Source organism: Corvus moneduloides, chromosome Z, assembly GCF_009650955.1.
Source record: "Corvus moneduloides isolate bCorMon1 chromosome Z, bCorMon1.pri, whole genome shotgun sequence".
Classification (NCBI taxonomy): Eukaryota; Metazoa; Chordata; class Aves; order Passeriformes; family Corvidae; genus Corvus; species Corvus moneduloides.
In genome coordinates, this window is record NC_045511.1 from 1,468,598 (window position 1) to 1,488,606 (window position 20,009).

A 20,009-nucleotide genomic window follows, 5' to 3' on the forward strand; every position below is an offset into this window, starting at 1 on the left:
TTCCTGGGATCTTAATGGAAACACAACCAGGTTGGGCTTTTGGAGGAGCCTGAGGTGGGGGCAAGAGTGCTGTGCAGCTGCCACTGCCTTGTGCCAGTGGTTTTGGGGTGGATGTGTTGGGCATGGTGTGCTGTGGATCTGGGGAGTGTGGTTCTCTCCCTCAGGTGCTCCAGCGTCCATGCTGGGAGACATCGTGGGTGCTTTGGCAGTGTCACCAGGCTGGGAGCCCAGCTCAGGTGGTGATACATCACATCCCACCTGCAGAGAGGTTTTCTTACATTTAAGGATTTCCCCTTGGAATGTAAGTGCAGCTGTGGCAGTAGCCAGTGTGGGTGTGTAGATGGATTCCAGATGTGGAAGTGTAACAGCCCTGCTAACCAGACCAGATTTACGGGGGCTTACTTAATATTCAGGTTCCCCAGCCTAATGTAAATTTGAATGCTCCCTAAATAATAATAATAATAATAAACGTATTAACTGCATTTACCAGCTCACCTGTTCTCCTGTTTATGAAGCGGAAATGTTGCTGCTGGCTTGCCAGAAATCCCACACTTAGGGATCTGATGAGCTAGATGTGGTGCTTCCAGGGCTGTGGGATGGCAGTGCTGCTGCCACCCTGCTCGTTCACCTGAAAGGTGGGTAATTAGTGAGGAAGTGCTTGTGTTCCTCTATTGTTTGGAAAAGCAAGGGTGCCTCTGGGGCTGTGGTGGGAGCTGGCTGTCCTCGCAGGAGATCTTTTCCTGGGGTATGTGCTGTGCAGGCAGCATCCTTGCTGGGTCAGGGCTGGATGAACACCCTGAAACAAGGTCTTGGGAGCAAGAGTCACCTCATGTTCAGGAGGTTTTGAGCCCTTGCAAGACTTCAGCAATCCAGCCTCCTTTATTTTTTGGCTAATTCAATTTAATGTGCACATTTCAAGGTTTTGTGAACTACAGCACAGAGTGGTCAATGGTCCTGCTGATGGTTTATGTAGACAACTCTTCTTGCTTTCACTTTCTTGCCCTTTTTCCCCTTCCAGGTTTAGGATGAGTGAGAAATGACCTGAACAATGGGAGTTGGGTGGGTTCATTCCCCAGTGAGCAGGGCCAGAGATGCTCAAGTGTTGCCTTTTGTTTTAGTATCAGATGGTAGCAGACTTATTCCAGGAAGAGGACACTGTGCCCACCACTGCCGTGGGAAAGGGAGCACCCCGGATCAGCGTCCGCTCTGCCAGGCCAGCCTTCAAAGCTGCCAACAAGGAGCACAGGAAAACAGTGGGACACCAGGTAATGTATGATTTGAGTGAGTCAGTCAGCGAGAGAGAAATCCAGTTAAGATCTTGTTGCTTCAGTTTGAAGAAGAGGTAAATAAAAAGCTGTTGATGGTGGAAAGAGACTTTCCCACGATCCATGTTCAACTGGTGCATTTTGGATGGTTTCTAGCAGTGCCTCTGGAACAACAGGCTTGTGGAGTCTTGACTGAAAGCAGCTGAGATGTGGTCTGGGGAGGGTGGAGGCCACTCTGGGATTCAGTGGACTGTGTCCCAATGTACTGTGGAGCTCATAAATTGAAACCACTTCAGAAAAGGAGCATTTTTTCCCCGTGTGGGCAGTGAGAAAGTTCCACAGGGGCACAGAGAGGTTGTGCTGTCTCCATCCTTGGAGATGTTTCAAAGACCCAACTGGGCAGAGACCCAAGCTTTGTTGCCCATGAACCTCTTTGAACTGGAAGCCCTCAACCCCCCAGTGTCTTCTCTGAATTCCCCCTGCCTTGTGCTGGGTCGGTGGCGAGGTTCACGCTGTGTCGCACCCGCACAGGTGGCTTGTGGCACCTGCTGCCTGGGGCTGCGAGGCACCTCCATCCATCCTCAAGACGAGTGGTTTTGTCTTTCAGTTCCGCAACTCCCTGCACCTGCTGATGGAGACCCTGAATGCCACCACCCCGCACTACGTGCGCTGCATCAAGCCCAACGACGAGAAGCTCCCCTTCAAGTAAGTGGCACTGCAGATGAGCAAATGAGTTCAGCTTTATAGCTACAGAGCGTGCCTTGGGCTCTTCCTCCTGCTGAAGAGCTTGCCCCCTCCTTTTAATGTTGTTCCTGTAACTGGAAGGTCCATGTGGGTTGCTGGAGTCACCTTTTTGGGTTTCAGTATGTGGGGTTCGTGCCTCTGAAATGAAGAATAATTCAGGTTCTAATAATTCATAGATACGCTCTGCTAATACTGAGCATCCTTGCTTTGCTGTAAAGGGGTCTTTGTGCAGTTTTCATCTTAGACTTGCTTTGATTTAAATAATTCCAAACAGTGAAAAGAGAAAGGAATGAAAAAGCAGAGATAAACAGTGGGCTTGTAAAATGAACAAAAATGTCTTATTCTTTCAATATAAACGTAGAAAAAGTAAAGACGTGACTTGAACTTCAGGCAGGTTTCCAGGTGAGCGAACAGCTGAAGCGAAAGGCCAGTCCTGATCTTCCTCTGTAGTTCAGAGACGTATCACAGGCAGCAAACGCTGTGAGCAGGTAGCTGTTAGCCCTGGTCATGGATTTGTACCCGGTTTTCTTCCCTGTAACTCCAGGAAAGCTTGGCCATTAGTCTGCAGGGACCTTATAGATGCGATGTCCTCGAAAGGCATAAACTGCACGTGGTGACCTTTAAGGAAGAAGATTGTAAATGTAATCCAGCAGCAGGGAGGCATTTCCCTCCAGCTGATCCAGTGCAGGCTGAGAGCTCCTGGTGAGCACAGTGCAGAGACTTAGGAGTCTTAGGACTTAGGAGTGCAGAGACAGCTCCAAGAGTGTCCTGAAAGGAGGGCAAAGCGTCTCTAAAGAGGCTCACCCTTGGTCATGATGTGCTGGTGGAGATGTATCCACCAGGAAGCCTCCTGGCTTGACTCTTTACCCATGCAAACAGCAAAGTGAGGGTTATTAATCATTGCAAGACATTCAGAAACTGGTTTATGTTTACCCTATTTATAGAATCCGAGGAACACTGAGGTTGGAAAAGAGCTCCACGATCACCTAGTCCAAGCTGTGCCCGATGCCCACCTTGTCACCAGCCCAGAGCACTGAGTGCCACATCCAGGCCTTCCTTGGACACCTCCAGGGATGGGCACTCCAACACCTCCCTGGGCAGCCCCTGCCAAGGCCTGACCACCCTTTCCCTGGAGAAATTCCTCCTCATGTCCAACCTGAGCCTCCCCTGGCCCAGCCTGAGGCCGTTCCCTCTCCTCCTGTCCCTGTTCCCTGCCAGCAGAGCCCGACCCCCCCGGCTGCCCCCTCCTGTCAGGGACTTGTGCAGAGCCACAAGGTCCCCCCTGAGCCTCCTTTGCTCCAGCCTGAGCCCCTTTCCCAGCTCCCTCAGTTGCTCCTTGTAGGATTTGCTCTCTAAAATCGATTTGCTGATGTGTTAAAGTAGGATCTGGAGAAGCTGGGATGGCTGTATCTGTATTTCAGAGACACATGCTGGGAAATACACAGTGCTGGGAGGCATTTGTGAAGTGAAACATCATCAGCACTGCTCCAGGTTAGCACTGAAGTGGTGTCTGTAGCATTCAGAGCACTTGGTGTTACGTTTGTTGCTCAGTGAGAAAACAAGTTTTCTCTTCCTAAAACATAATGTTTTTCAGCTCACAAGAGATTACATTTTTGATTAAAATGAGATGCTTACGCTGGAGAACAGAAAGGATGTAATGGCAGCCTTTCAGTACTTAGAGGGGCTACCGTGAGGAGACAACCATGCTCTCAACAGTGGTGTGTGGTGGGAGGACAGGAGCCAATGGTCCCAAACTGACACGGGAGGTTCAGACTGGAGATAGGTAAACGTGTTTTTTTCTCCCTGAGGACTGTCTGTCAATGGAGCAGTCTGCCCAGAGAGGTTGTGCAACCTCCATCTGTGGAGGTTTCTATCAGTTTTGGCTGGATAAACCCCTGAGCTATGGATCTGCCCCTATAGCTGTCCTAGCTTTTGAACATAAGGGGTTGGACTGGAGACTTCCTCAGTCTCTTCTTCCTCAGGTCTCTTGCACTCTGCATTCCTACTTCACAACTTGCAAGATCTGTAATGGGGCTCAGGGGTGTCAGGCTCCCATCCTGGAGGACACCTTGGCAACCACACAGGGATGTTTGCTGCATCTGACTGCAGGCTGGATGTGAGGTAAATTTCTAGTGGAGAAGACTTCGAAAGAGAGATATGCAAGGGGAATACCTGGCTTCAGGTTGTTCCTCTGCCAATTTTCCTTTTAAATTCTGTTTCAGGCAGGGTTTGGGATCTTTTACTTGGGTTTCCAGGCCAAAAACAGCCAGCCAGGTCCTTCTACCTGCTATGGCAAGGAAAAGGAGTTCATAATAAGGTGAATTTCCCCACTTTTAAGGTGATTATTTCATTACTGGAGCTGTTGCTGATGACTGCAGCTTCTCTGGTGATTGCATTTTACTCCACTGAGCAGGGCTTTGCTGCTTTGCAGAGTTTCCCTTGGATACAACAGAGATTGCCCTGGGATCTTCCAGGACTGAAGCTTACCTGTTGATCTGCCAGTCCTGTTTATTATTTATTGTTATGGAAATTGCACCCTTGTGGGTTCTTCCTTGAAGTGAGTGACAGCCCAGACTGATTTTTCACCCTGCACAGTGTTTGTGGTGTTGCAGTGAATAACTTGCTTGTAGACTTGACAGGTCCAGGGAATTTAAAAAAGCACAGAGGGAGAAGAAGGGGACTGTTTTTTTCATGCTGCTTTTGTACAGCAGAGAGCAGGCAGAATTATTCATGCAATCTTGACTTGCAGATGTAAATACTTTGGGCTTTCAGAAAGGGAAAAGCAGGTTCTCATTATATGAGAAGCTTTGTTCTGGAAACCTCACACAGCTATGGGCATCTGCATCATGTGAGTCCAAGCTTGATCCAAGGGCCTTTTCCAGTGCCTTCCAGAGCTGGAGAGCTGGAACCTCTTTGTGCATTTGGAGTCAGAGTGGAAGGAGGCAGCAGCCATGGGGGATGCTGGTACCTGGACTCACTCTGTGCAAGGATAGTCTGATCTGGGAGTGGATTCTTGCTGGAATCCAGAGAAAGCACTGTCCAAGTATTCAGCTGGAAGTTGCCATGAGTTTTTTTGGCACAAATTGCTGATGGAAATGAGATGCCAGTGGTAAGAGGTGATGCAGGCTTTAAAAAGGAGGGCAGAAACACCTTGAATTTCCACATGGTGCCTACCAAAGTCATTAGTCTGGAACATGAGCACCACTGTTCTCAGTAAACTTAGTCTAGAAACTTGTGGGATCTGTTACTTACCTGTTTTTGGTATGGAATTGAATATATCAGACTTACTTTGCCATTGAATTTGATTTCTGCAAATATGTCGTTGCCCTTATAGCTGCAGGAGTAATACTGCCTGGTTAACCAGGCAGCTTGTGGTGGGGTAGCCTGTTCCCTTCTTTATTGGGGATGTATTGCTTTACAAAGCCAGGTAGATTTTGGTTGTAGGCACTAATTAATTGCAGCAGATGGTCATCCTATCCCAAGAATACACTTGGCATTGATAGCAGGGTGGTAGCAAGGTTTTGAGTAACTTGCAAATCACACCACCTTTGTGACATGCAGAGAAAAGGTGTGACATTTGTGCAGCCTGTTCCCAAAGCCAGGCATGGGTTATCCTGAGGTTTGAGAGGGAACAGCTGTGGACAGAAAGTATGGAAGTATGGCTTTATCAGCCACTACAGTAATGAGGAGAGGAGAAGGTAATTCCTGTCTCTGGAAGAGTCACTGTCAGGTGGGTTGGGGAGGTGGGTTTCCTTTTCATGGTGTATTAATGTCTGTCCTAAATCTAATTTCAGGTTTGATCCAAAGAGAGCAGTGCAGCAACTGAGAGCCTGTGGAGTGCTGGAGACCATCCGGATCAGTGCAGCTGGCTTCCCATCCAGGTACTGGGCTGGGAATTCCCTGGGCTGTGCTGCTGCTGAGAATTACTCAGCAAGTTCATTGTACCCCATCCCTGGCAGTGTCCCAGGCCAGGCTGGATAGGGCTTGGAGCAGCCTGGGACAGTGGAAGGTGTCCCTGCCCATGGCAGGGGTGGCACTGGATGGGCTTTAAGGTCCCTTCCAGGCCAAACCATTCTGGGATTAACTGAGGTGAGGGAGGGAGAAGAAAACACTTGTGTTCTTAGGACAGTGTTTATTTAGGCTGGTTTATATCCAGGATAGATTTTCTGCTTTTTATATATATATTTTTTTTCATTTTGCAAAACCCCTGTTATGTCCTGGGTCCCTCAAATCTAAGAGATTCATCATCAAGCAAAGAGCTGCAAAGTGGGGCTGACAGAGCGTGTGTTGTGCTGTGTTCAGTGTTCCAGCTGGTGCTTTCAGTTTGGTCCTGAGAGGCAATTTGCTCTGATGAAACCTCTGAAAAAGCTGATGTCTGGCAGACAAAGGAATCCAGCTTTGATCCCGTACCTAGGTGGACATCAAGTAACAAAACAACAGCTCTGGAAGCAAGCACTGCCCTAAAGGACTTTTTCTCTGCTTGCCTGAAGTCCCTTCCACTGTTCAATTTGCTTTTCTTCATGTTTTTTTTTCCCTGGCTTCAGACATCTGCTGCAATCCTTATTTCAGCCAAAAAAAATTTTGATTCTACTTGCAGAGAAGGAAAATAAGAGTTGTAAATAATTGTTGTAGACTTTCACACCGCACATCCAGAGCATCCTAAGCTTCAAACTCTTTCATCATAAAAAAGGAGGGTTACAGGTGGTGTGGCTTCTTCTGATTGTGACATAAAATTCAAAAGAGGATTTTAAGGCCTAATAAATCAGAAAACATAGACTGTACATAAGTCCTGAAGATGACAAGGGCAAATAATTCTAAAAATGCATCAGCTGCATTTTAGTGCCAAGCAGCTTTGTGTTAATGTCAGCAAAGCCATCAGCCTTTTTATATGGAACAAAGAAGTTATAAATATGCTCAGAGAAGAGTCGGCTTAGCGTGATGTGGAACACCATGAGAAACTCCCTGTTCTGGATTTTGGGGAGGAGTGTGCTACTCTCACCTCCTGCAAAGCTGCAGAGGGTTTCTGGCAGCCGAGGGCAGCAGCTGCATGTTGAGATGAGGTGGCTCTCCTGCCCTTCACCTCTGTTGGCCAGTGACCTCCATGGGCAGGCCAAAACTGGTGATGGGGTTCTCCCTGACCAGCTGAGTCCAACTACTTAAGGAGGAAGAAGGGAAAATAGAAGAAGAAAAGTCTCACAGAAACCAGTTTCTCTCTGTCCTCTGCTGGTGTAGAAGGGTGGAGGTCTGGGTCCTCATGTTGGGAGTCTGACACTGTTAGAAGACCCAGCATCACCTTTGGCTCTCATCTCTGAAGTCTTGAGGGCTTCTATGGAAGTAGCAATAAAAAGCTGCTCCTACATTACATGATCACTAAGCCGTGGTGAGGAATTAAAAATTCCAGCCCATGGGTTGTCTTTTATTACCATCTTTGTTGCTGGACCAACTCTGACAGTCCTCTTGTAGGAAAAGCCCTGAAGCAATGAAAAAGCTGGGTTTTTTCACACAGAAGAGGCCACAGAAAAGCAGTTCTTTGCTCTCCAAGCAGGCAGTCACACTGCCCAGCGCAATCTGGGCCCTGGCTCTGCCTGGTGGGTCCCAGGAGAGCTTGGGGAGCTCTGACCTGAGCTGTGTGTTTTTTGAGGTTTGTTACTGGTCTTGTCATGGCTGCACGGATACCCTGTTCCTCTCCATTCATTATTATCCTACAGATTTGTAGTGTTTTTCCATTTCCATTAACTGCAGTTTAGTCCCTACAGCACTGAAATCAATGTAAAATTAGTAACTGGGGAGGGGGAATGGAGGGGAGAAACCTCTGCAGCACCTGGAGACCAGCCAGGCTCTATTGACAGCAGATAATTGACCAGTGCAAGGACTTCTCCACCCTGACACAGTCTGAAGTGATGCTCTCAGCTCTGCTTGCATGCTTTTGGTTATGAGATCTTTTCCCAGGATGCTAAAAATACAGGACTCTTCCATCACTGCAACTTGTCAGCTCTTGTTCTTCCTCCAGGGACAAAAAAAAAAAAAGTATGCAAAAAGCTATTTCAGCCTTTCAGAGTGACCTTCTCCAAAGTTTGTGATGCTTGAAGGACAGATTTTTGTATAGTTTAATATTTCTAGGAGATAATTGTTTATAGGGACAGCTGTGCACTAGATAAAATACTTGCTTTGGGCTCTGGTAGTTCTTCACCTTCCTTACTCACAACATTCCAGTCTTGAAAATCCAGACCCAGGAGCTGGACAATGTCATTGAAAGATTGTGAATAATCTGTTTATTAAAATTGACTTTACAGACCAGCTTGGGAAAAGGTGCAGTTTTACTTGTGATCTTTTCATCACAGTGTGCATTGATTATTCCTCTGTATTTCCTTACATTTTGAGACAAGTTGATTTTATACTGCTTGATTAAGGATAAAACCAAAAAGGAGAGTCATTGCTTTAAATTTAAACCCCATGTGAAGGCTCTAAATTTGGAATACTTTAAAATAATAATGGAAAACTTCGTCTTCATGACTTTTGCTTCGCTTGGGTGTAAGCAATTTACCTGTAAAGCAACAGGGAATTTCCAAATTTGTTTATCTCAAGGTAGGTTTCATACAGAAACAATGGAAAAACTCTTACTTTCATCCTGTAATGGTTACCTCTGAATATATTCCAGCATATTGTCACAAGAGTAACTTCTGAAGGTGGTGTGGCTTTGAGTCAGAGATCTCTGGATAAAACCACCTGCTGCTGAAGAGTTCAGTGGTTTGAGTCTTTAATAATTTTTTTTACCTCTAAGAAAAGAAATAATTTTTCATACAAGTTGTAGCTGTTGAACCCGTGAAAGTCACAGAGATCTGAAGCCTTGGGCTCCCCACTTAGGGTATGCCTGGGTTTATTTTACCATTTCCGTGGTAGGCTGTGCTCTGGCTGTGTCTGAAATAAATTGAAAATGTATCATTTGCTTTGAAATGTTACACAACAGTTAAGAAATGTATCTGTTAGCATGTACATAAATGACTGTGATGAATGGACTGTCTGAGGTGCGTGTGTAGTAAATCTATCATCATCTTCCCCGGGTAAAGCGTGGAAGATGTCTCTGTGCTGTAAAACCATTCATCTTCTTTACAGAAACTGGCTGCATAGAGATGAATCTACAGAGAACTAATTGGTGCAGATCTCCATGAATAACAAAATACTCTTTAAAACAAGATTTTAAATTGGTTCTCTCAAAACTGTACGTTTTTTTTCCTGCTGGTTGTGGTGGTTTCCAAGTCAGTGGTCCAGCAGCAGTGGTCTCCCACCATGCCATCACTCTGAATAACCTCATCACTGCAGTTCTCTCTGAAATACTCTCATTGTAGTTATGTATTTATAGTTTAACTATCCTTGGCATTTGGCTGCTTCCTTTGGTTGCTGGAGCTCACTGTCAAATGCAGCATTTTTGTATCAATTCAGTGTGAAATCCCAGCTGCTAAACTCTATGAACATTAAACACTTACAATTGAAAACTGTCATGGACATCCTTGGATATATAATTTTTTTTTTATAGAATGTGCCTTTAGCTGTCTGGCTGTCATTTCAGGATAACAAGACCTACAAATTGCTTTGGCTACCAACAGTTCTGTTTGCCCACTCCCAACAAAGGTGTAATATGTAAATGGAGGGGTTTTCCCCCCTCATTCTTCCCTTTGAATATATTCCAGCTAATTTCAAGCCAGGCCAGCCTGCATGTTTTAGAGCCAACTGAAAGGCAAATCTGTTCTGCTACAGTAAACAAGGCAAGAGAAATTTTCTCCCTGAACTGCAGTTTCTAAAAGAATTCGTAGTGGTTTGGTCTAAAATACTCATTACTGTTTACCTTCTGTGAGATAAGAATTAGGAGAAAAGCAGAGCAGGCACTAAACTTGAAAGAATATAAAGAAGTTTATTAACAGACCTAAAAGAAGAAAAAAAAAATCATACCACGCCTTCAGAACCCTTCTCCTCCCCCCCACCTTCCTCCCTTCTCCCACTGACAATGTAAAAAGACAACCCTTGAGATGTTCAGTCTGTTTACCACTTCCATGATAACCTTGTTCAGTCCATTTAGGAAGAGGAGTCTCTCTTGCCCGTGCTATGAAAACATTATCACAACGAGACAGCCGCCCGGGTTGGTTCTCTGCTCACATCATGTGAGAGTCCCTACCCACGACTTGCAGCTTTTCCCACAACTGCCTTCGAGGGTCCACTCTTGAAGGTTTTTGGGGTACAATTTTAAGGTTGAGCTGTTCAGAAACAAAAGTTCTCTTCACCCATCTCTGGGAGCATTTCATCTCTAAGAACAGAGGCCCTTCTCCTTCCCTGGGAGCAAAGGGTCTTCCTCATCTTCATCTCTAGGACCATCTCTGGGAGCATCTCTAGGAACTGAGGTTTCCTCCTTTCCCATTTGGAGCAAAAGTCCTCATCTGGTCCACCTCTCCCTGTCCAAACTTCTCATGAAATTACAGCTGCTTCAGCATCTGCCTATCTCAGCACAGGTGCTTTTGCTCTCAAGCACAAGTTGAACGCTCCACCCCCCCCGCCTTCATGAAATTACAATGGGTACTCTGATACATCATAGCTTTACAACAAAATTTCAGCTTTAAGCATCTCCTCTTTCTCTTCCCTCAGGTTTTCAGCTCTTCACAGCACTAAAAGGGTTAATCTCCCCCAGGCCTTGCAGCTGGAATGTCGCTTATCGCTGTTGCTCACATGATCTTTGCCGGGCAGCGGTGCCGCTTCAGCTGAATCTTGGCAGCACTGGAGAGGGGGAGCCGAGCTGCTCCGGCTGCACATAGCGGGGCTGTGAGGGGTTCCGCGGGTGGAACAGGGCCCATCAGCTCCAGGATGGCCGTGGCCCGGCCCCCACACGGGCCCCGCAGCCACCTGTCCCAGTGCCGGAAATGAGAGAGAGCTCTTCCCGGGGTTTGACTATTCTTAAATGTGGATCACAGAGGTGGTCACAATTTTAAGTGGCTTAAAGAATTGTCCATATTCAAACTGGCCAGCTGATAGGTTCTATCAGGTCACAGAGGAAGCTGTAAGCACCCCTTAGCAAGAACATCACTTCTGAGACCATGCTTTGCTAACCCATGACAGAATTTCATGTCAAATCTTGGCTCAGAGATTGAACCTGCACCCCTCCAAACATGTTTTGGCTCCTCTGGAAAGATCAGTATAGTCCAGCTCCTTCCTGCTTAAAATATTGACCCCTTCAGGGGAGGATGCCACATGATGCTGCCAGGATTTCTTACATAAAACTGGGTTTGCTCAGCACCTGGAATGGTCTTGGGTGATGGGGACAGTGAATTTGTTTACCCTGAGTGGAAATATTTCACATTCAGGTATTTTAAGGCACCAAAAGAAACCATATTATGGTTAAGAGTTTGAAGCTTTTTTGACCTATTACACTCCTTTCAGCTGTTCACTCAGTGCAGCTGGTGTAACATGGCTGTAATAACCCTGAAACAATGGGTTGTGGATATTTTGGGCAGTTGCTGACGGCTTGGAAAGATGCTTTTTGGAGGCTTCCTTAGAATGTCACCCTCAGTTTTCTAACCACGCTCTCCTTTTAATTTGACATTGTAATAAACCCAGCTGGCTCTGCTCAAGTTCATAACCCATCAAGTTTGGGCAGAAGCAGCCCCTTTGCTTTGCACCTGGCTGCATTTTTGTGGAAAACATCCAGATCTGGTTTAAATTACAGAAAAAAATTTATCTGTGGTGTGTGCTATGGCTTAGTCCCTCTGTTTCCTGCAGATGACAAAGATTTTGCTGGGATGACCAAGTCTCAGGCTCCCAGCCAGGCATCCTCCTTGCTGCTTGAGTCCAAGGAGGGTTTTTTCCACAGGCAATAAAAGTTATTTTCCTGCATCCTTCCATTCCTTTTATTGCCTTTTCCCCTTGGTGACCTGTGCTGACATCAAAGCAAAATTCAGCTGTTTGAGGTTGGCTTGATCTCAGTTTGAGTAGCATCCACCCCATCCTTTGTGCCTCCTTCTTCCTGTTTCTCAGTTGTGCAGGTTAAAAAATCCCCCTGGTTCCAGCTCTTTTCTCTGCACCACTTCTCTGGATCTTAAAACTTGATAATAATATGGAGTTGTATTTATTTAGTGTCCCTTGGTGGTTTCCAGCCCCCAGCACTGAGATTGCACATGCTGTGTGTTGTGTGGCAGCATCCCAAGCACCTGAGATCTGTTTTTCATGTGACACCTGTCATCAAGTTGAACTTGCTATGGGAGGTGTACCGTTCCCAAAATCTTTCCTGACTTGCTAAGCTGTGGGGTAACATGGCACATCCTTTGTGTCCTGCTGGGAGACAAGTATGTCTCCCGCTGGCTTGGCAAGTATGAAATAAGTTTTCTTTTTTTGTTTTCTTTTTTTTTTTTTCCTTCCGAAAATGAAGACATTGTACCTAAAAAAGTAAGATGGGCGTGCAGAAAAGTAATTTAAAAAGTGTGCAGCAAAGCACTGAGCTTCAGTATTTCTGCACTCCTTTGCAGGGCTGAGGGATCATGTTTGTTTCTCTCCAAGCACATAGTTGTAAGGAAATTTTATACAGCTTTGAGCCTTGAGTGGTTCAATGAGGCATGTTACATTAAACCTGAGTGCTTTAATTGTTCCTTTCTCCTGGGAGGATTCTGTAGCAGCACCTGTGATCCCCTGCAGCTTTCTTTTGCTGGTGAACTGGTGGCAGATATCCCAGTGAAACTCCTGATGGGCTGGCTGAGCCCTGGCGTGGCAGAGCTTTTGTCTTGATGTTCCATGGACAATGATACAGGAGCAGTGTGGTGTCAGGGCTGTCATCTCCTGATAGCGAGGGTGGTGAGAGCATGAGTGAGGCAGTTCTGTGCCCTGGGGGTGCAGCGTGGGGCTGGGAACCTCTGGGAGATGTGGATATGGGGCTGTGGATGCCACCAGTCATGATAAACACCTCGGCAGAAACGAGGGGGTGTATTCCCTGACACTTCCAGTGTCTGATGTGAGACTTACTCCTGAAAAGTGAACCATTTATATTAAGGATGGAGGCAGAAAATCAATTTTTACCACCTTGGGAAATTAGAACAACAGGCTCTGGAGAAAGACCCACTGCATAGTGACTTACGATCTATTTTTAAGGGATTCCTGCAGGTGTCTGACTCTTGTTTGTGAGCAGCTGTGGGATCTCCATCTCTGCCTTGGTGCTGGAAGATGATGGATTTTGCTTTCTGCCCAGCTTGGACCTGTGCCCTGAGTTTCACGTTCTGCCTCTTCCACCATCTGTTCTTTGCTGGAAGAGCCTGGGTGGCACCTGCAGGGTGATTTTTTTTCTCCAGATATCAGCAGTTAACAAAGTCAGTGCCTGAGCTGACACTGGCAGGATAATGGGAATACTCCCTCCTTCTCTCTTTCCCTCTCCCAAGCTTTCCCTGGCTCGAGCAATACCTGAGCCAGGCAGGATGTCTCCAGCCTTGTGTGCTTGGCTGGGTGCCTCAGGCACTGCATGCTTTGCTTCTCCTCTCAGGTTTGATCTGGAGCTGTGTAAACCCCGGGTGTGCTTGAAATGAAAATGGGTTTTATTTGCACAATGCAAAACGGGAAATGTAATTATAAAATGGAGGCACTGAGGAAGCAAAGAGAAGGCACATTTAAGTTAAACCCTACAGGACACAAGCTTGTAGTCTTGCATAATCTTTGTATTCAGTTTTCGCCCCAGAGGGAGCTCCTCATAGCCAGCATCTTAGTTTATTTAGTGATAATCCAGTACTTTTGGTTATTTGAGGGTGGGTAGCAGTAGCTGCCTGGCCTCAGGACTAGCCCATGTAGACAGGAGTTAAATCAGCACTAAATCTGGCTGCTCCAGAACTAATCGGAGCATTTTGAGCATGGGAAATCCTCTCATCACAATTTCCCTCATGCTTCTGCCTCCAGGAGCCCCCCCCCTTTTGCCTTTGGTTTCAGGCTCAATCCTAAGGGTTCTCTGGTTTTTGCCATCCCATATTCTTTGCCAGTCCGTGCAGGAGTTACACGTGGCTTCCCAATCCTTAACACTTTTTTTTCCTTTTTCTCTCTTCACTCCCTTTGCAAACATTTCCTTTGGCTTTACTCTTTTAATTAGAGTGTTGCTTTTAATCAAACTGGCTTTCCCCCCATTGCCTTTTCTGAAGTGAGACAAAACTCTGTTGGTTGTGTATTTTGAAATCAGCAATATGCCTGTCTTAGCAAATACCACAGCTTCCAACCTTCAAGGTGTTTCATGAGAGATGGCAGCAGCTGGAGTAGATGATTGTGCAGGTCCCTTCCAACTGAACTATTCTGTTTTATGAAGTTATTTTGTAGAGCTGGCAGCTGTGACTGCTCAGGTGGTCTCTCTCAGCCTCACCACTGCAAACTGGCCAAGACCTGTCACAAACATTGCTCTGGCCCTTTGCAATTTATTTTCCCTCCCACACTTAATCCCTGGAAGTGGAAAAATAAGAAGAATTTGGTGGAGTAATGCAGAAATTAAGGTATGCTTGGGGCTTCTGGGTGGAGGGGATGTTTCTGTACAGCAGCTCTTCACACAGTGTGTTCTCATCCTGGTGGCCAGAGCATCCATACAGGTGAGGATCAGGTGGTTTTGTTGAGTGAGGGCAGAAATCAAATTCTCTGTGGTTCTCTCCAGTCTCCCTTTGACATTTGTTATGCGTATTTTGATGAAATATCAATGGTCGTTCTGGACATTGCTGGAAAAGCCTAGTGTTAATTAAAAACTCAGGTTTTGAGGGGTTTATAACTCACTGTGTTAATTTAGAGAATGCTGAAACTTGGCAGATGCTGAAGCAATTTCAGGATCCCAGTCTGCAGGCTCTGCATCTATCACCAGCAGCAGGAGATGATATTTCCTAGCAGTAGGATACAATGCTCTAATTCCTTCAATTAGTGTTGCCTGTTTGGAAGCTTTGCTGCTGGAGACAGTGAGGCATCTTCCAAGGGGCTGCTTTGTCTTTCCAGAGCCAAAAGATTTTGTGTTTGTTTGAAGGGCATCAGTCACAGACCTCAACATGGAGCAATTAGTGAGTCAATTGATTCAAATTAATATTCAGTAGAGTTTGGGAACACAAAAACCCAATGAATAGCTATGTGATTCATTGCCTATAACTTTATCAAGATTGCTTTTTAATTTTTGGTTTTGGGCAGTCAAGAGATCTGTGATTTCTCCAAAGTTAGATTCTCCTTTCTGACTGGAGCAGCATTGTTGCATTTGAGTGGTAGAGAACAGCAGATCGGGAAGCACATCAGGGGTGAAAACAGGGTGATCTGTAGCCTTTCTGTTCCAGGCTAGAAGGGCCCTGACATGATCATTTAGTGTCTGAGATTGGGGCCGGGCTGGGGGTGAGTAGCTCCTTTTGGGTGGCTTTGGTCCATGCTGAGGGTAGTGGTGAGAGATCCCTTGAAATATTTCACGTTTTGACTTGTCTACGACTCCCAAGCACTTTATTTTAATGAAATAGTGCCCAGCATGCAGAATAACCCAGTGTGTGCTTTGCTTTCAGGTGGTCCTACCCTGACTTTTTCAATAGGTACCGCGTGCTTATGAACAAGAGAGACCTCTCTAAGAACGACAAGAGGCAGATCTGTCAGACCCTGTTGGAAGACCTCATTAAGGTGAGCTGGGACCAGATCTTTGTCAATGATTTTAAAAGCACAGAACTCATGGCTTTGATGTGGTCTGAAATTGCTCCAGCTTCACCTGCTGCTCGTGCAGATGCTTCTGCACCCCAGGCAGCCTGGGAGTTTTCCCAAAAGGAGGGAGTCTTGCGAGGAGGTGGCAGGAGAAAGTGGGACATGGCATGTCTTGCTTGTGGTGAAGAGGAACAAATAATTTCAGTGCTGGTGAAGTCCAGAGTTTGCTGTCACTAGCTGCACATGAATGACTGGCCACTTTAAAAAAATGTGTCCCCCCAGCTCCTCCTTCTGGTTTTGCCTAACCACAGCTGGAGCACATTTCAGAGGTCCAGCCTGGGACAACGTCATGAACCTTAGTCAATCATGAAACGCCTCTTTGCACAGATGAGTGGGAAAAGTGCAGTAAATGCCATATCTTGATGTGTGGAAGACTTTCAATGGCCCTGTGTGGAAAAGGCATCCCACAGATTGGGACTTTTTTACCATAAACTAATCAGAAGGTTTTGCCACCTCTCCTTCCCAAAATTTTACTACTTGCTTGTAGGCATTGTTTTTAAATTGCAAATGTGCACGCAAAGGTTTCTTGCTGTTGAGTGGCCCAGAATGTGCCCAGCACCTTAGACAGGTTTTAATGTTTGATCTCTTGTTTTCCTGTGGGATTTTGAGGGATTTACCCAATTGGGTTTCTCTTTTTTCTTTTTGCACCCAGTGTTTCCCTTGGCTGCAGAGTCTTTTGCAGTGTGTGTATGATTTGTAGATGTAAGCATTCATTTTCAAGAAAGAAATCTTTTAATCTTTGTGAGAAAGAGATCTTTTTCTGGAAGTGCTCTGGTGTTGCATTTCTGGTCTGGTGGAAGTGGAAGGTGTCCCTGCGCATGGCAGGGGGTTTGGATATACATGAGGTTTAAGGTCTCTTCCAACCTAAACAATTTTGTAATTCTGTGATTTCTCTATTTACATAAAACCCAAGAAATAAAAAAACAAACAAAAAACTGCAAACAAAAAAACCCGCCAAACCCCAAAACCAAACCAAAAAAACCAGGACCACAAAAACCCAAACCCCAGCAACAACAAAAAAACCCCAAAGCCAACTTACCAAAAAAACCCCCCACAAACCACAGAAAATCCAACCCAAAACCCCTTCAAAATTTGTGTAAATATATGGAGTTTAAGACTGAGTCCTAGTGCTGCATTCCTTAATGGGTATATATACGCTCAAGTATAGTAAATCTAATAAGTCTAATGATATCTAATAATGTCTAATAAGTCTAATAATCGAGTAAGTCTAGTAATGGAGTCTAATAATATCTTCATTACCCAATTAAGAAGAGATGTGAGTTGATAAATTTGATTCAAAGTGGTGTTTTCACTTTGTATCTACTGATCAACTTAAACAGAAAACAAAAAGAGAACAAGTAATGTTTGCCTTAATTAAATGTAGTTTCTTTTATGCTTTTGAAAAGGATCCAGACAAGTTCCAGTTTGGCCGTACCAAGATCTTTTTCCGTGCAGGCCAGGTGGCATATCTGGAGAAGCTGCGAGCAGATAAGTTCAGGGCTGCCACCATCATGATCCAGAAGACGGTGAGGGGCTGGCTGCAGAGGACCAAGTACCAGAGGCTGCGACGAGCCACACTCGTCCTGCAGCGCTATGCCCGCGGGTGCCTGGCACGCAGGTGGGTCCTGGGGAGCCCCAGAGAGGGGCCAGCTGGGAAGTCAAGTGTGAAAACACCTCTGCTCACCTGTGTTTTCAATCCTTTGCATCTTCTAGATCTTAAACTTGGGGGTTGCATAGGAGAAGCTTTGAAAATACTCTGCTTGCTTGAAAGCAAGATGCATAATGTGCGTGTGGGTAGCACTGTGGTGAGAGTTTCTCAGCTAAAGTCAGGACTTATTTCTGGCTCCTCTCCCCAGTTTTGTTTAAGGGCAAGAGGTCAAAATTCTTTGCCCCAAACTGGTTTCATATCTACATTAGTTTAATTTCTGGGTACTGGGCCAAGGTCATAACGTAGACAATCTGGTTATAATGAGATGAATACAGTACTCTGAAGGATTTATGTAAAAGTGTTTCATAGAACTAATATTTTCCTGGGACTGCCTTTGGTAAAGGGCATTTAGATCAGCCAGGGAAGAGCTGTCTAGTTGGTAAGCACTCCTCCCCTGCAGGGACCAGGTTTGTGCCTCTGTGATGTCCAAGGGGAGTTCTCAGGATTGACTGGCTGTATCCTTTATAATGCGGAAAATCACTCCAAATCGCTGGCAGGGGGGCTGTGTACAGTAGAGAGTAACAGAGCTCAGAGTTGACTCGTTCTGTACAGGAGCCTCAAGCTCCCTCCTGTCAGTGGCTTTCTGGGGTTTATGTAGGTAACACTGCTGGAGAGTGAGCTGCTGGTGGCAGGTGTGGGGTGGATGTGAGGGAGCAGTGAAGCAATGGAACAGTATCCCAACACACTGGCCACCTCCCTTCTTGTGCCCCTTATTCAAGTCAGACAATCAGCAGAAGAACATCAGAGATACCAGCTGAATTCGTGGTGGTGTGGCTGTGAAAGGGGTTGCTGCCAGGGAGAACCAGCTGCTGCAGAGTTCCTTCTACATAATTTTTCAGTTCCCCTCTTTGTGCAGGGTTTGTAAGGTTGGATAGCATCGGAGTTAACTGCTGCCTCCTCTTTTTGGAGACAGACCATCTCTTATCCTCTTCAGTAAGCCCTGGCTCAATGGGTCCTAATGAGAAAACATTTACCTCAATCAGAGGAATATATAAACCAATCCGATGTGGCTCTTAGTTTTGATACACTTTTCACAAAATAAAAGAAGTGGATCAAATTTCTGAATAATGCTGCATGCTGAGAGCAATAAATGAATCATAAATTCAGCAAAACAAGCTAATTATCAAATTAAATGGAAGGTTTATGACCATTTATTAACCGGTGTAACAGCAAATTGAACATGAGTTCAGCTGGAGAATGGGAGAAATGTGGTGTGGAGTTGACCACATCCCTCATTATTTACTGTCTCTGAATTGCTCGAGGCTCTACTCAGGAATGTTGCCAAAGCAGTGTACACCAGTTTAAATGCCTGATCAGTTTGCTGCTGTTTTCACTGAGTCAGTAGATACCCTGAGTGACACGTGCTTTTTATAGTCAGGGAAGTGATGGAACCAACCCGGGCGCTGATTGGCGCAAGGACGCAAGGCAGAGAGTTCAAACCAAGGAAAACCTGGGGAATACTTGGGTTTAATGCTGTTTGGGAACAATGAGGTGTGCTGATTTGTGGTTCCAGTGCTCCTGGGTTCCATGGCTGCTGTCTGGTAGCATGGAGGCTCTCTTAGCCCAGCTGTTGGGGTGCTCATTCCTGAGTACCATCAAGCCACACTGGACAAAAGGTTTTCCTCTCTGCCTGGTTTAAAACTTACTGCAACAGGAAGAAGTGGAGTTTAGTTTCCCCGCTGACCTTCCTCCTGTGCATTGCAGGCTTGCTGAGCACCTGAGGAGGACGAGGGCTGCCATCATCTTGCAGAAGCAGTACCGAATGCTGCGGATCCGCCGGGCTTTCCAGAGGATCCGCAATGCCACCCTCACCATCCAGGCTTTTGCTCGGGGCATGTTTGTCAAGAGGATTTACCACCAGGTACACCTCCAGGAGGGTCTTTGCATGAGGAGAGCCTTTATATTTACTTCTGCGATGTGTTTGTTGTGGTGTTGTTGATGTTTGTGAAGCTGACAGCCCCTGGTGTTGCCGGAGAGTGGACGGTGACGGCAAGCTTTGCTATTTAAAGCTGTGCGAGCAAAAGAGATTTTGGCAGCAGCACCTCAGCGGAGCAGCTAAATGGAGTTAGTCACTGTGGTGCTGGGAGGCATTGTGGAGATCTGGAAATGTCATTTGATCTAACCTACGCTCTGCTAAAACCTCCCTGTCCCACTGGGTATGTGTCAGAGCTGCATGCAGGGGCTGCTCCCGGTAGGGTGGGAAGACAAGGAGGGTCTGTCATGGAAGGTAATAAGTCATTTATTGATAGAAATATCTCTTCAATTAGTTCTCTCCTTTAGCTTTCTGTGTTAAACCAGGAGCTGGACACAAAGAATTTAGAGTTTGATGACAGCAGTGATACAGTGAGAAATCATTGAATCTAGGGGTGGTTTGGGTGAAGAGACCTTAAAGATTACCTCATTCCACCCCTTGCTGTGAGCAGGGTCACCTTCCACTGTCCCACATTGCTCCAAGCCCATCCAGTTTGGTCTTGGTCACTTCTTGGGATCCAGGGGCAGCCACAGCTGCTCTGGGCACCCTGGGCCAGGGCCTGCCCACCCTCACAGACAGCAATTCCTTCCCAAGATCCCATCCGTCCCTGCCC

General features: G+C 46.0%; 1 protein-coding gene across 4 annotated transcripts in view; it reads left to right on the top strand.

The window, feature by feature from the left end:
* The window catches only part of MYO5B (myosin VB), a 149,135-nt gene that overhangs the window by 82,693 nt on the left and 46,433 nt on the right, over nucleotides 1-20,009 (top strand). For all 4 annotated transcript variants that reach the window (XM_032095232.1, XM_032095234.1, XM_032095233.1 and 1 more), the window contains exons 15-20: nucleotides 1,119-1,265; nucleotides 1,873-1,970; nucleotides 5,804-5,890; nucleotides 15,527-15,638; nucleotides 17,123-17,334; nucleotides 19,129-19,285. In XM_032095232.1, coding sequence (XP_031951123.1) covers nucleotides 1,119-1,265; nucleotides 1,873-1,970; nucleotides 5,804-5,890; nucleotides 15,527-15,638; nucleotides 17,123-17,334; nucleotides 19,129-19,285 — 813 coding nt within the window. The remainder of the gene's footprint in view (nucleotides 1-1,118; nucleotides 1,266-1,872; nucleotides 1,971-5,803; nucleotides 5,891-15,526; nucleotides 15,639-17,122; nucleotides 17,335-19,128; nucleotides 19,286-20,009) is intronic.